The sequence below is a fragment of the Oryzias latipes genome, chromosome 13, assembly GCF_002234675.1.
Source record: "Oryzias latipes chromosome 13, ASM223467v1".
Lineage (NCBI taxonomy): Eukaryota > Metazoa > Chordata > Actinopteri > Beloniformes > Adrianichthyidae > Oryzias > Oryzias latipes.
The window spans coordinates 6659062-6675756 of NC_019871.2; the positions used below are offsets into that span (position 1 = coordinate 6659062).

A 16695-nucleotide genomic window follows, 5' to 3' on the forward strand; every position below is an offset into this window, starting at 1 on the left:
GGGCACTGACACATGTTCAATTAAAAAAGCCCCATCATGACGTGTGTCCTTTTCGTTAAATCTTGCTAATGTTTCATATGTGGACAAAAAAACATACTTGACGGCCAAAAGCTAGCAATTCATAAAGCTGTGTTCACACCGCCATCTGTAACGCGCGTTGAAGCAACCTCTTCCAAAGAAAGGTCTATCTATGTGAACGCACGTTTAGGGCTTCCGCGTCCGTTCACATGTCACTAAGTGGCTCAGGCGGTTGAGCAGGTCGGCCAAGGATCGAAATGTCGGTGGTTCGATCCCTGCTCCCCCAATCATTGTGTCCTTGGGCAAGACACTTCTCCCTCCCTACCCCCAGCGTGAGTCCACTGCTGTGTGAATGCGTATGACTGTCCTGGTGATGGTCAGAGGGACTGTAGGCGCGTACTGGCAGCCCACCTCCGTCCGTCTGCCCCAGGGCAGCTGTGGCTACATCAGTAGTTTCCCATCACCAAGTGTGAATGAGGAGTGAATGAATAATGGACATAATGTAAGCGCTTTAAGCATCTGGAAAAGCGCAGATAAATCTAATCCATTATTATTATATTGTTAAGACCGTCTTTGGGCTCTACGTACAAAAGGTGTGTCCATTGAACGCTCATTGAAAGTTAAACCAGGTTGAACTTGGGCGGGGTCTGAATTCTTCCCCTACCCTCTGCCTTCTCCTTATCCCTCCAACTGTAGTGGCGTTTGGAGGGATGTTTTTTTGAAGGGGGAACCTTAGCAGCAGACAGCTCTGTATGCCTCCACTGCGAGGCTGATCTGCATCGCTCTGTGCCGCGGAGGAGAAACGTGGGCGTGCTCTGAAGCACAGCAGCTTACATGGAAATGTAAGTACGGTACTGACTTTTTGATTTAGCATAACTTTTTACAGTTAAAAAACAACTGTTAGGCATTTTTAGAGTGCTGCCAGCTACACGCCAATGTAGCTCACCGGCAACTATGGATGAAGTCAACAAGTGGGCGTGACGTCCGGATTATAAGGCATCATTTTTTCTTTGATTTAGTGTAGCTCGTCGACCGTTTACGCAATTCACTTAAGTCCAGCGGATTCTAAAGTGTTTCATTTTAGCGCAAAGCTGCTTCTCCCAGCTTCAGAATCTGGAATTATGTTAATTGCATGAACGATTGAAGAGTTACAGTATTTTAACACCGTAAATGCTGAGCTAAAGCTAAGGGTTTGAAAAGCAAAAGAACGTTCACAACCTTTCAACATTTGAAATGATTTAAAGAAAAGAATAAAACAACATGTTATGACCTCTGTAAAGTGACAAAAATACTGGTGTGAAAATGGAAGAGTAAAGCTGCAACAAACAGAAAAATAAACACAAAATAATCCCTTTATTTTTTTCTACCTCCAGACTACAAAGGGTCACCAATGTAGCTCTAAAAGGTATCTACATTTGCGTTTTATTTACAGCTTGTGTCTGATGTCCTCCTCGTATTTACAGAGTCAAAGAGAAGCACTAGAAACACAGTGTTGAGAACAAACCAAAATGAGTCCAAATCTTTAGAAAAAGGATAGAGTCTCATGACGCAACAGTTCTCAGTGCAATAGTCCACAATGCAAAGATCCTTCATTCATAATATGTTCAACATACATTGGTGTTCTTTTCCTTTTTTTTTCACGGAAACAAAAATTGGTCACTGAATCTAACATGGTAAAAGGACCACATACTTGTTTGTACAGTTTAAGACACTCAGCCTTTGCTGTAACCCCCCCCCCCCACTCACACGCAGACAAGCTGGTTGGAAAAATGGACGGAGAGCTATGGCTTAGCATAGTTCAGAACACGTCAAACCAGTGGGACGCTTTCCAGCATAGCCTCTGGAGTTTTCCCCGCCATAACATTTCAAAATAAGCTGGGGTAAATGTCCCTTGCAGTATCCGCTGAGTGGGCTGCGGTTGTGCGAGAGCCACCGAGTGTCTAGGCGGGATACATCCGAGGTTGGCGTGTATGGACGACCTTTAGTCTGTAAAGGGAACCAGCACACCTGCAGGCCTGATTCATTTCCACCAGCTTTGGGAACGAGTGGAGCCCTATTTTGGTGAGTGAAAGCACTTTCGATTCCGACCTGCCGGGCTGCCCTCAGGGCAAAGGCAATTTGGATCTTTCATCAGACACAATGCAAAACACATCCGTGTGTGGCCGATATACTGATGAAGCATGGACGTGAGAGGCCTTTCTGTTTTTATACTGATTTTTTTTTTATCAGTTTAAAAATGCATTGAACCAAATCATTTTTCATAATGAGACTGGACATCGTGTTGCAGAATACTGACTCACCCATTAGCAAACAGCGCTCTCTCTGTGACCACAAAGAGCACAGACAATGCAGTACGCTTATGAGACACACATCGTTTGAATCAACTAAGCCACCATCCTATTTTATTCCATGAGTTCAGACACCCTTAAGTATTGTTCAAGTACAACAATCAACAATAAAAGGAACAATAGTTCACATTTTTTTTAAATTCACATTTGTTATAGTGTTAAGTCATAGAGCTATTTATAAAAGAAAAGCAAGACTTCCAAACCCTTAAAGTACGTCTTTGTAGTTTTGTTCCAGTCGTTGATTCCACAGTATTCTCTACCAGGGCTCTTGTGAGTGTTTGTGCTTAAACAGAAAAAGGAGTACAGCGCTCATCCAATGATATCTTTCCTTTTATAAAATAAAAAAAGGACAATAAAAAATAATAATACCAAAAAAAAAAAGAACCTCTCTGCTTTGCCATTAGATTTAGGCTTAATTAAGCAATATCTCTGATTTCGCAGTTCATAGAAAGGCCAACATGCCGTTGGTGTGCGCGGATCTCCTCCACAAATGAGAATAAAGACCTCCGTCTTCAAAAAAATGACAAGATGCCACACAAATGAAGGTGCCTCAACAAGTCTGGCTAGGGTTCGGATAAAGGGCTAACAGAAATCTCGGGTCATTTATGGATGACCGGAGCCACGAGGGGTTTCAAGTATTAAAAAAGACGTGAATAAAAGAGAAGGAATCTCCTTGGCTGAGGTGTGCAGAAAAGGCAGAATGGAGCAAGCTCGTGAAGAACAATCTGCAGGTCTGGCAGCGGAGCGAGCCACTGAACAAATATTACCCATCATCCTCTTGGTTTCCTTTGAGCAGACTCACCAACGGGGGGATGAGGAAAGAAAAACACAAGTCAGAGACATCACAATTTGTCCGTCCTCTAGCAGCCGCACTTGGAGGGCAAAGACTGTTGTTCGGAGAAGGGCACTCTTTCATTAATACAGTGCAACTGATCGCAACTATTTTTTTACAGTATTAAAAACCAAAGTTGAGCACAGTCAAAAGAAGAAAAAAAAACGTGGTCATGTACACAACTGTCTTTGGCAAAATGTCCCGTTTTATTTATGCGAGTCCGTCACTCGAGATCCCCGTGTTCATGTCACCTTCGACCCATCTCACTCTGTCTCATGAAGTGAACATTGTTGACGCTGTCGGCCAACTCGGGATATTGGTCGACGGAGACGACGTAGTATCCATCGTAGCCTTGCACCTTCCCCGATCCCAGGAGCTGCTGCTTCTCTCCCTCAGTCCAGGCCCGGGAGCCTTCCTCGCCGTCCCTCAGTCTCTGCCGCTCCCGAGCCCAAGCCTGCGTCACAACCCTCTGCCGAGCCAGCTCCAGAACCCGCGCCTTCTCCTCGTCCACGCTGCTGCCGTAGCGCGTGTTCAGGCACAGCGCACCATACTGCAGCTGGATGTCTGTGATGCGCCTAGTCCTGCCGTTGAACACGGTGTTGACCTGAGACACCGTCACGTTCACGCCGTTCTCCAGCGTGCGTCTGCCCACCGTCATTCCGATGAGCGCCAGGTCCCCCTCCACCGAGCCCATTTTGACAAAGTAGTGCGTATCCACTCCCATGATGGTGAAGTGGAGACTCTCCAGGTAGAAGGCGTCATTCAGGACGGCGGCCATGCGGCGGCCGTCTTCGTTGGCAAGGCTGATGATGTCCGTGCTGATGCGGCCGTCTCGGATGGCGAATTTAACCCCCTTTCCAAAGATGGAGCCGCCGCAGGCAAAGACTTTCTTGTCCTCGGTCTGGGGACATCCAGCACTTTTGGCTTTGTAGATCTGACCAAAATGTTCCAACTTCACAAAGGCCTTCAGCTGCCTCTGAACCTCACACTGAACCCCCAGCAGAGACTGCAAAACAAAGACGGCACCGGTTAGTCAGAGCCCCTGGAGCATCCGCAGACACAATATACATTTTTCTTTTGTTCCTTCACTGACTGAGATATTGATTAAAACAACACAAATGCTCGTACACCAGCTTTGTTCACAATATTCACACCTTAGTTTGCAACCTTTCTCCCCGCTCTGCTTGTTAGCTTTCATGGGCTTCCTTTCAATCCTCCGATTCATATTGTTTCCTCAACACAAAGCAGCCTCACCCTTTCCTTTTATTTTAAAAAATAAAACTGAGATTCCAAAAAACAATATGTTTTTATCATTTAGTGCAAATATTAGCAAAACCTTAATGTAACTCACAAGAACCCAGAGCCAGTTTTCCAAAATTTCAAAATTATGTAGGACATACCACAGAAGAAGAAGACCACTTTACCCATTTCTGATGTTTTTCTGTTCTGATAGATTCACACCAGGCCTGGAAACGTGTTTTTTACAGACCATTTTCAAAGAAAGGTTTGTGTAAACATACATATGCGCGTTTCAGGCTTCCACATTCAAAACTCTAGTGTTCACGTGTTGCTACGCAAGTTTTTAAGTCAGTTTGTTGGTTCTACGTACAAAATGCACACTGAAAGTCAAACCAGTTGAAGTTTAACCAATCAGAGACTTGGATTTGGTAGAGACATATGGATAGCGTACTATTCAAAACACAGAAGTGACAACTGAGAAATGAATTATTGCAGTTTATGCTGGAATTACATGACACCAAGTCTTTCATGTATCGTAATAGAACCGTGAAAGAAACAAGGAAGGTGGGACCTGGGTCCATCTGTCCCCTACCCCGTCCCTGGTGGGGGGTGTGGGCCCCTTGGCGATGGCGGCCGTGTCCCTTGGGTGCCGGCTCCCTGGGCCCGGCGGTGCTCTCTCCGCACGGTGGGGGGGTTCATATTACACCTGAGCCGGGGGTGTTCGTGTCCCTGGGGGGTGGGTCCTGGTCCTTGCCCCTGGGCGCTGGGCCCCGCCAAACTTCCAACATGGCCGAGCCTGGTCGGGCCATATTTATAACATCCCTTATGGGCCGCCCTTTTTTCCCCGGGGTTCCCCCCTCCTGGGCGGGGGCGGCGGGCCCCTGCCTTGCTCCTACCTGGACCAACCGTGGGCCGGGTGGGTGGCTGCCTGGAGTGCGGAGCGGGTCTCCCTTGGGGGGTCCTGGCTCGTACCTGGGGTCGGGGCGGGGGGATGCCCGGAACTCCTGGGTGGTGGTGGGGTGCTCGTCTGGGGCTGTGGGCGTCCCTCTCCGGTGGGGCCCTGCGTTGGGCTCTTCCGGCGCGGCGGGGGGCTGCTTTCCTGGCTGGGCTGGGGCGGCGCTCTCTTTCCCTCTGCGCCTCCCTGCTCTCTGGCTCTGGGGGCCTCGCGGCGGTCCTGCTGGCCCTGGCCTGGGTGGCGGTCTTGGTCGCCCGGGGGGCGGTTGTTCCCTGCCTGTTCCCGTGTGGCGCTGGGGGAATTCCGGCTGCCGCTGCTGCTGCGGCGGGGGTATGGGTGTGGGGGTGGCTGGGCGCTCCTCCTCCTTCTTTTCACATTCCACCATCCATTTTAGAAGAACATAAACACTCACCTGAGCACAGGTGTTAGCTCACCTTTGCACTAATAGTTTGCATGATTGAATGAATGAAAGATTTCACACTAGTTGGTTTAAAGGCATAAGTATGCGTTCGTGAACACTATCTGTTTTGTGTGCATGTTGACATGTGGACATTTCTGCGGCTAGCAGGTGTGTTGATAATATTTGAGTGTGTGTGAACAGGCCCCGCCCTTTTTGTACTACATTTGAACCGTACCGTAACGATAAACAACCAGTAAACCTGCCTGCTCTATGCTGCTTCATGGTCTTACCCCCCTTCCCCTCCTATTATCACCCTCCTACCCCCCCTCTCTCTAACGTCCCTCTCTCTTGTTCCCCTCTTTCCTTTTCCGTCCGGTCCAACACCAAAGATTTTCAAACATGATTGAAATTAATAAAGTTTGGCCTCAATTACAAAAGGGGTTTATTCAGACATACCTTTGGTTTGTCTGAAGATGAATAACCCCTCTTGTTAGAATAAAATATGTCCAACACAAGAGGCCCTCAGCTCTCATCTGTTTGCCTAGCTGTTGGACAGGACAAGTTAAAAAAAAAAAAAAAAAAAAAAAAAAAAAAAAAAAAAAAAAAGAAACAGCCTGGAGCAAGATTCATGAGATTTGCACCAATTTGACATTTCGCACCAAGTGTTGTAAAGGCGCTAGTATTGGGTAGCGACAATCCATTGTGAACACCATATCATAAAAGCGTGTTCCTGACTGTGCCACACATGCCAGTGTGTACTTAGCATTACAATGATGTTACCATGGGTTTCTAGATGCAACAGAGGAAAAAATGGTGCAGAAAATAAGACTTTTCGGAACTGAAATGGTACATTTTATACGCTTTTATCTATTGGTTTTGAACATTTCCACACTTTTCTCTGTTGTTTAAACCTTCTTAAAAAAATAAGTCCAGGATGAAACCAAGGATCTGCTAGCGATCTGAGATTTAAATGTGGAAAGCTAAATGAATCCTGTACAGGATGCCCGGCACAGATGAAGTTGATTGGCAGATCTACATCCAATCAAGACGCAGAATATTGTTGTTTTAAATTGTATTTACAACGATCAGCGAGACAGTGAAAGGTGCACCGTGATCTTGCGAGGAACCATGTATCCAGTAACATTTGACAATGCTTCATAGCTGTGAAAGAAAAACACTCGGAGGTGAGGGCAACGCTTTTTGCCAGCTAATTCCGGTCTCTCTGATCACTGGCGACAGGCATGATATTTTGAAAAAGGGTGAACCTCCTCCCTTCTGACAGCCCCGCAGGGCTAAATAGGAATTTGTTAGTAAGTAGTGTACGCGGTCTCTCTCACTCCTCCAGGTATCAAAGGAGATAGCGCATTTCCTTTCGCCCGAGTTCATATTTTATCCTAACACTGCCTGACAAAGGATTTTCCTCCAGAAAAGAGAAGAAAAAAAAAGATGTTAAAAGGAAGAGAATGACATGAAATGGAAGCTGGCCACCACACAATGAAAGTTGCCTGAATGCATCTATGCGGCAACAAAAGGGGGCTCTCCGGCATTGTGCCGCCGTGAGTGCGCCACGTCGTCAGATATGAGGTTGAAAGCATCCTGGGGAGTTTTATCAGTAGGTGACGTTCAAAATCTCCCTGACAGCTTTCTAATTCTGCCTCCGTTTCAGGGTGAAGGGCTCGGTATGGGTGGGGGTTGAGGAGAGCGGCCCACAAAACCAGCTATGACTCTTAGTCCAAGCCCTCCCAGGCCTTAAAGACCAACTCTGATCATCCTTTGACTTCCAGTGATCTTTTAATTATGATTATGCTGCTTGTAACCTAAATCAAGAACCCTGTGTTGTTTAGGACATTCGCCAAGAAAAATTTGCCTCTGAGTTGTGGGCGTGGCCTTGCCCTTTACTGAGAACTCTATGTTTACATGCTCCTCTGCTAGTTTACAGCCCCTTACAACCCCCACCTAACATTACCGGTGCAACAAAAATAATGAGCAGTATTGGAGCTATCCAGTCGTAGAGTTTAGATCCAGATTCCAGGACGAGGAAAACTAAGACGTACATGGCTCTATTTGTCTGCAAGTGGATGATTCAGAATTCCTAAATCCTAGAGTCAATGAGGGTGGGGGTGGGGGTACTTCACACTATGTCGCTCCATGTTTGTTTCTACAATGCCCGTGTGTGAAAGCATCATCTGTAGGCAGCTGGGGGGCGAGGGGGGCATCTGTTTTACTGAAACAGCCTCTTGGGACTCACCAAGCCAGACATCAATCACAAAGCATGGGGCGATGGGAGCTGAGCCTCCAGCTGTAGACCTCATCTGTTTGGACCCTCCCAACATTTCTTTATCGTATTGGGGCTTTGCCAGCATGGATAGTACCATTGACTGTATATGAGAAGTGGACAGAGTGAGTATGATGTCACCCATAGAAAATGCCTCAATTCAGGTTACTACGAAATTCAGTCAATTCAGTGCCAGTTTTTCATGGAACGGATGTTGCCATGTTGGAACCAGAGATTGAAATAAGTAAGCAGTAAGTCATCAATTCTATGGCAACCGCTTTAACAATCAGGATTGAGCTTGTTGATAGTCCACACCCCTCCATGAACTCTGTCAATCAAACATTTAGAAAGTTTAATGTGAGACCATCTGCTACCGTCTGGTATGGTCCAGTCTGGTGTTTTGAGGGTTTCCATTATAAATTGAAACCATAAATCCGGACCAAACCGTACGATTTTTAGGCCCCCGTTGGTTGTAGGTCGATAGTAAAATAGAGCAGACATACTGTACACAGCTCAGAGATACTGTTAAAACCCAATGATTGGGTGAAGGTCGTTACAACAAAAGAAAGCTCTAAGAAAGCGTCTGTATTTCTCTCTGCCGGCCCCAATCTTCTCTCAAAAAACATTAAATGCTTTGTAGATATGGAGTATCAAAAGCCAAGCGGAAAAAAAAATGAACTGCTGGATGACCTTCACTGTTGTTGTTGTTGTTTTGTTAGCTTCATCGCACATCTCACCATGACGGTCCAACTCGGGCTGGAAATACTCACATGAATTGCCTGGACAGTTCTAAACTGGAATGAACTGTACCACACTGTACCCTTGGACACAAGGATTTATTGCAGTTCTCATATACAGTCAATAGTTAATTCGGAGGCTCAAACAGACAGACATGAAGCAAAAAGTCCTGCATTGTTGACATTTGTGGGGCATTTTGGGGGGGGGCGATGCAGCACAGATGAAGACGAACAATCAGAGCAAGCATCTCAGAAGCTTTGCATAAGAATACTGCTGTTTAATGATCTCAATCTTTCCAATAGCAGTGAACTCAGAAAGGACTTTCACACAAACACTAGTAAAATATGCGCATTGAAGCTCACCTTACCATTCAAAACCGCAATTACTGGATTTTTCCTCAGAGATACTCGACTATTTTTGGTCCTCCTGAATCTTTTATTGAGAATCTGCGCTTGTAGATAAAATGTTTATTTCAAATTTTTTTTAATATGAGCATAGCCGTATGCATAACTAATTTAATTGAAGTGTAATTAGGATTCCACTGAAGAGTTAAAAAAAAAAAATTAAATCAACCGAATGCAGGCCTATCATGAAACGAGGGAGTTCTGACATTCATCATCAGTCATTTATGGGACTGGACTGAAAACAGCAGGGGCGCTTTTTGAATTCAATTAGAGCTTGACTGTGAGGCGTCTCCTTTGTAGGTTTGCATCTTCAGTAAGTTCAGAGCTTTGTGCTGCTTGTCAGGTACAGGCAGCGCGGATGAGTCAATCCCCAGGGCTTTGGCAGTAATCCTCCCAGAAAGACGATGCAAGATGAGAGCGTCACTGGGAATTCTACAGCTATGACTCTGCACAAATATGAGGAGTACAATTTCACTCCGGCTTTAGCGCAATTAACCACAGAGTGCTAAAATGCCTGAAAAAACAGCGAAGATTAGAACAGTCCTGTGCGTGGAGTGTACTCCATTGAGCAGTGTTTGTAGTGCTTGGTATAGTGTGTATATATTAAAGCCAGAATTCTAAAATCAGGAACCCACAAACTGAACAGTAATACCCACTGGGCACTGACACATCTGTTAGAGAACTAAATCATGGTTATTTTAATGTTTACAGCTATAGATAACCATTATACATTCAATAGACATCAGTGCATAGACTGTACAGTGATCCCTCACTATATTGTGGTTCAACTTTCGCAGTATTGCTGTTGTGGGGTCCTTTTCAGTGCAATTTTGCTGATTTCGTTTTTAACACAGCAAACTGTGTTTTGCGTCCTGATTGGCTGTAGAACTTGTCTATCAATCTCCTCTGTCCCATGTTTCCTGTACAGAATGTCTGTCCGTCCGACCGTCCATCCGTCTATCCATCGTGGTAGCTGTTTTTTTCTCTATACAAGAGTATAGGATTTAAGGTTCTTGGAGCCAGCCGGTACTTAATATATGGTGGGGTCGATCACTCTCGTTCTTATATACAGCTGATGGTGCGATTACACACCGGCCTCCATCATGTCATCCCAGAATGTTTTTATGAGAAACTGTGCCCTCTGTGCTAAAGGAGTCGGATGAGGAACAGGAATGTGTTGCTTTGAAAGCTGCCTCTTGCATGTCTGCCTGTAATCAAAGCCCTGAAAACAACAGTGGTCTCTTCAATAATGCAGTTCAGTTTTGGGTGTGTGGAGGAAGGTGGTGGGGGCTTTAAAAGGCTGATAAAAGTGAGAATCAGAGCATGTCTACTGGTTCTCAGACCTTGGCCAACGGTGTAAAACTGAGATGAAATCAATGGTGAGTGGTGGAGGGAATGGAGAGCATATTTCCCTGATGGCATGACAATTACAAGAGCTGTTTAGCCCAACCAGATTCCCCCAAGTTGAGAGTGAGGGGGCAGATTCCTGGCTCAGTGGGCCATGTTTGGCCTGATAGCTGGCACATCCTCTGGGAACCTGGCTCGGCGGGAAACATGCCTGCTTGGTAATGAGGTTGGATGGGAGAGGAAGGAGGGATGGAATCAGGGAGAGGTGAACATTACCTTGGTACTGTCCCACTCCTGTGTCTTGATCTGTGTGCGGACCAACTCGTAGGATGGCTCTATGGCCTCCGTGTTTGGTTTGTGGTAACCAGGGATCACGTTGTACAACTGGAAGCCAAAGGTCACCAACCAGCTGTTCACATCTGCAGGAGGGTTAAGACAGTTGATGAAGATTTGGACAAAACATGAAGCAGAATCAAACTTAAAGATTAAATTGACACTTGACATTCAGGGGGTTTATTAGAAAGCTCCTGGGAAAAAAAAACACTTAGTGACAAAGAGTGCTTGATTTGTTTGTAAAAGTGGACAAGCTATTCCAGCCCATGGAGATGGCGCTGATGAATTCCGTCCACTCATGCAGGTGCCACACTAATGATACACAGCTGGGGCGCTGAGACACAACATCTGACAGCGTCTGCTGGGCTGATAATTATATACTGTAAACTCACGTCACCAGAGAATTCCACACCACATATTTTGAACACTCAGTGGGTTCATCTGCACTAATATTCCTCTAATGAGATGCTAAGAGGGGGAAGTGACATGTCTGAGACTCAAATCCACGCAATCATGTTAATGTGGCTCATCCAAAAGCAGTCACCAACACTTGAGTGGCGAGTGCTGCAGCAATCCAACACAATACGTTATTAACTCTGGGTGTCCCAAAGGGGGGCGGAGCTCTGGTGGGAACCGGAGTTCTGGACTGCGACTGTCCCCCTTTTCAAAGCTTCTTTTTTTTCCCAAAACGTTTCTTGAGGGCAATGAAAGAACACTGGCAGTTTACCGAAAGAGATGTAAATGTCGGTCACCCTTGAGGGAGACTCACTACAGCATCTCCACTCGTCTGTAACATTCAAACACTTTTGGGATGGACAGGTTAGCTAAAAGGATTTGGGTTAATGCCTTTTTCCTTTACATGGATAAAGTAGGAAAACACTATCTAAATGACCTCACTGCAGAGAAAAGAAGCCCACACTTGTGAATGAGCTCTGACAGAGACCGACTGGTTTGACTACAGTGTTTATCGAGGATCTTTAACAAAGCACTTTCCCTTTTCTAGCAGCAGAAACTGAAACAAGCAGCCCTGGCTGTGCCTTCAATGAATCCATTGTGTGCTTCCTCCCCACTGGGCTGCTTTTGCTGCCACTCACCTCCTCCACACCGGGAAGAACAGAGGACATTTCTGGGAAGGATCAGAGCGTTCGACAGCAGAGAAGTCTTTACAGCACAGATTTGTTTCCCTTGAGAGCTTTTGAAGTGACGGGGATGCGTGTGAGCACACACACGCCAAAAAACAAAAAAAATAAAATAAAACCACGACCTCCACATTCCAACGAGGAAGCGTTTGAACGCACCGCATTTTGGTTGAATTTCGATGAGCGCCGTTCTCCTCTGTGATGCTTGATCAGAATAAAAACACAGCAAATAGAACCAACTGATGCAAGAAGAAGCAACTTCAAACAGTTTGAATGTTTATACTGCTACCCCAGGAGTGATTTTATGCTCCATCGATTATTAAACTGGTGCTTTTAATGTAGAAAATTGAAAAAAAATTACATAAAGGATTTGTTATTAATTTGAGGTTGTCTGATAAAAAAATATTGTTACAGACATTTTCTTTAGCTAAACCAGACAGCTACACCAAGAACTTAATGTTGAAAACCACAACCAGAGATGACGGTTTACAACCAAAACATTGATACATTTATTCATCAATGCTACAGAAGATGAACACACTTAAATAAACTATTTCATAATTTGCCTTTTGTGTGTTTTAATGAATCCTTTTAACAGGCACTTATTTGCTTTTTTTCCTCCTGCTTTTTCAGCAGCAATGAAAACAAATAAATAAAATGGAGCGGTAGGCACTCACATAAAAATGTGACATAAGTCTTAGTAATTTTTATTTACTAATAGTTTTGAAGATTTAAATGTTTTATTTCTTTTTATTTTCGGATGAAATTGGGCAAAACGCATCACTTGAGCATGGAGTATTAAACAAGGACTTTACAGGAACTCCTTCGTTCACTTGAATTGGATGTAACAAAGAAATTTCAAATATTTCAAAAAAGAAACTCCATTTTCCTGATCCATTTAAATGTTTGCATTTTGCTTTTCCATAGAGAATTTGAAGTATACAGTGTTCCCTTTTATCGTAGGCTTACGTTTGAAAAATAAGCCGCGATATGTGAAATCTGCCAAGTACAATAATGATCTGCCGTACAAGTAAGAGAGCCGTTAGGGCTTGTTTATTTCTGAAAATAGTTAGTGCCCTTTATAAAAATGTAAATACTTTAAATTCACTATATTGTTTTCTTTATTAATAAATATTAGTCAAATTTCTTTTTTGGCAGTAACAAACAGAAACACAAAGAAAAATGTGTGGGGTTTTTTTTAATGTAAAATTGCTTTTTATGCTTATATGACTTCCTTTCAAAATAAAAGACACCCTGTACAAAGTAGGATCATCCCAGAGTAGGTAATGTTCTTCTACAAAAAGTTTTTAACAAAGCTGGACAAATATAGCGTTTTCTCTTGGTATACCGCAGGTGTATTTTGGTAAACCATCATCCTTTTTCATACTTACTACTGCTGTTAACCTAAATATAAACGTGGATTCATTGGTTAATTATTCAGAAAAAAAAGTAAAAAAAAGATATCTATATAGTTCAGCAGCTCTTTTCTGGACAGTTGTTAACCATTGTTGTGCCATTTTAGTTAATATATAGTTGAAACTCGTGAAATAAACTGAGCAGACTTTTTACCAAAGTTTTGAAATTTGTGCATTCTGGAGGAAGAGTAAAGCAAAAAAGCCCTGTTAAGGTCATCAAGGATGTAAAAATCTTAACATAGTTGATCTTCTAGGTCCATAGAAGATCAAGGATGTAAAGATTTTTACATCCTTGATGTACTCCACAGGGGTTTACCTTTATAAATTTAACTAATCTATATTAAGTAAAAGCTAATTTAATGACCCTTACTTTAAAAAAATTGCTATTATTTTATCTTTCTTCAGCCAGAGAGCCTCATGTAGCTCTGGAGTTGCAGGTTGCAGAGCGCTGTAAAAGTGTGTTGTAAAAAAGCAAAAAAATAAACAAAATTGCACTAAAAACAATCAGCGAGACAGTGAGACTGCCAAAGGTGTAACGTGAGGGATCACTGTTGTTTTTAAAATTCTATAATGCCTTTTGTATTTTATGTCTACACCTTGAGGGAGCTCACCTGTCATGTAGCACTTTGTATCTTCATTGTTGCTGAGAGGATTGTTGTTCTTGAACATGTACAAGTTAAACGGCACTATGTGGTCGCTGTTCAGGCGTTTCCAGATCTCATGGTCCGGCGTTGTCCAGCGGCCTGTGAGAACGTCGTAATCCCGCCTGCCCATGTAGACCAGTTTGCTGAGAGGCTCATACAGTCCGCCTTGGTAGCCGATTATAAGCTGGAAGCTGGGATTGGTGTCGAGGTAAACCTCCCCGAAGGCAGTGTGGAGGATCTGCTTGATCATGATCCCCGAACCGCTGAACACTGCCAGAGGCGTGCCTATGTTATCGCACGCCACATAAAACTCGTCCCCACTGTACAGCTCCATGGCGAACAAGTGACCCTGTAGGTCGTAGTACAGCGAGGTGATCTCTGAACTGGAGTGGTTGTACATGTGGGTGACCCGAGTGGGGCTGGACAGGTCAGAGTAAAAGAACTGCAGGTGGTGGCCGGTGCTGCTTCTGCTAGACACCCTTCGTCCAAGGCCGTCGTAGCGATATTTGATGCTCCATCCGCTGACTTTGTTGTAGACTTTAGTCAAGAGGCCAGCTGAGTTGTACTCAAAGTAGTCATTCCCTCGCTGCTTAAGAAAGCCGTCCTCATCCATCCTGTACTGGACATCTCCTAACCGAGTAATGCGGTCTCTGATGTCATACCGCAGCGGGGTAAGACGTGCGCTATTTCCAGGGCTGAGCAGGTGTAAGTTACCGTTCAGGTCATAGTTGTACCTCCACAGGGGTTTATCATTAATGGAAACCACCTGGAGCTGACCGTCAGCATCATACTCATAGGTGTAGCGTGTTGTGTTGGCATAAGGGCCGACTTTAAGTTCTTTGGCTACAACACGGCCCATATTGTCATACTGAACCATCATCCAGTACATGAGCGAGCGGAAAATTTCGTATTGGACCTCCTTCACGCGACCGTAAGCGTCAAAGTGTTTGGTGTGGGTCATTACTGCAGTTGTTATGATCTGATTTATGTCATAGTAGATGACACCAAATTTGCCAAACTGCTCCGTCTTGCCTGACACGTCATCGTACCGGTACAAGTCAATCGGCAGCGGCGTTTCATTGATGACGGCCTGCATGCTGGTTACTCTGAAACTGTTGTCGTAGACGTAGTCGAACCTGGCGTTGACCATTCCCTCCTCACTGAACCGGAAAATCTGTCTGTCAATCAGCGGGCCGATCTGACGGTAGCGGATGGTGCAGGTGAAGCCCTCACTCTGCAGGTTGACCGTCTTCAGCATCCCTGCCACTTCGTCATAGGAGAAACCAATGCGGGTGGTGTCATATAGGATCTCCAGGAGCTTGGAGAGCTTCCCGTATTTGTAAATGACCCTGCGACCCGTCCCCAGGAAGGTGGTCTGCAGCAACTGGCCATTCTCGCTGTAGTCCTGGAGAACCGAAGCGTTGCCTTCAGGGGGGTGGTAGGTGTTTCTGTAGTAACCAATCGAGCGAGTGGTCTCCAGGGTCTGCCGTGCGACGTTGGGCATAGTTACCGAGGAAAGTCGGTCGTTTTTGTCAAACTCAAAGATGTACTGCCGCTGGCTGTAGAGCAGCAACACCATGGACTGTAGAAGAGAAGAGAAGAGAAGAGAAGGTGGGAAGAGGTATGTAAAGACGAGCCCAGATGTGACGCATACTGCAGAATGACAAAGTCTAGAAAAAACAACAGAAAGAACATTCGGATATTTAAGAAAATTAAAGAGGACTAGATCAGATTAGAAACAAGCTTGGTTGGCCTTCAGATCAGGAAACCCTTCGATATAATCAGGCACCTGTGTAGTCCATTAGCACAGAATTAGGATCATCTAGATTTACTAGAATTTTTTGGACTGAATTGGATTATAATGAATAAAAGCTCTGTGAGATGGTTTTTGCTTCGTTTCAGTTTGTGCTTTCAAAATAAAATTATTGAATTAATTTGAAATTTCTTCAAATCTGGAATGATATGGTTTTTGTCAACAACATATTACTTTTTAAGGATCCCCCCCTTTTTTTCATAGCTAAATGGTGCCTTTAGCCCTTTAAGTTTGAAAAAAAAATACACAGAAAAAAACTACAACTAAAGAAAATCTTTTATAATTTTTATAACAGATATTATAATTTGTTTTCTCCCTCATCAAGCCCACACACCATCAGTGGTGAATGAAAAGTTTTCCAAACGACAAACAAGGTGACAGTCACATCTTTTCATGCAAAGTTTTTTAAATTGGAAAAATAAAAGCCTTTCACTTCACACCATAGTTACCACTTTGATTTCAGAACAGCACGTGGCATCCTTCAGTGTTCTGTCTTTTTTTGGACAAACTCAGTAGTCAGCCGGTAACAAAATGTAATGTTTACATTGCAACAAGCATTTTTTAATGACATTTGATATCTGTACTCTTTCCATGTGTGCAGCACTAACATGGTGAATGAATAACTGACTTTAAATCCAGTTTCCTACATAATTCCAAGATTGGAAATTGCGATATTAGTTATAAAATTTAGAAATGCAAGTCCTTGATAAAAAACATGACATGTTATGGTACAGTTTTTTTTTTTTTGTGCTATTGTTCACTTTGAAGTGGTACTTCTCAGAAATAAAAGACTAG

General features: G+C 44.1%; 1 protein-coding gene across 8 annotated transcripts in view; it reads right to left on the reverse strand.

Annotated features, from left to right (window-relative positions):
* Positions 1-1352: 1352 nt before the first annotated feature.
* The window catches only part of tenm4 (teneurin transmembrane protein 4), a 211425-nt gene continuing 196082 nt past the window's right edge, over positions 1353-16695 (reverse strand). For all 8 annotated transcript variants that reach the window (XM_023962051.1, XM_023962050.1, XM_023962049.1 and 5 more), the window contains 3 exons: positions 14055-15669; positions 10833-10975; positions 1353-4204 (listed from right to left, as the gene is read on the reverse strand). In XM_023962051.1, the coding sequence (XP_023817819.1) occupies positions 3446-4204; positions 10833-10975; positions 14055-15669 (2517 nt within the window). In that variant the 3' untranslated portion in view covers positions 1353-3445. The remainder of the gene's footprint in view (positions 4205-10832; positions 10976-14054; positions 15670-16695) is intronic.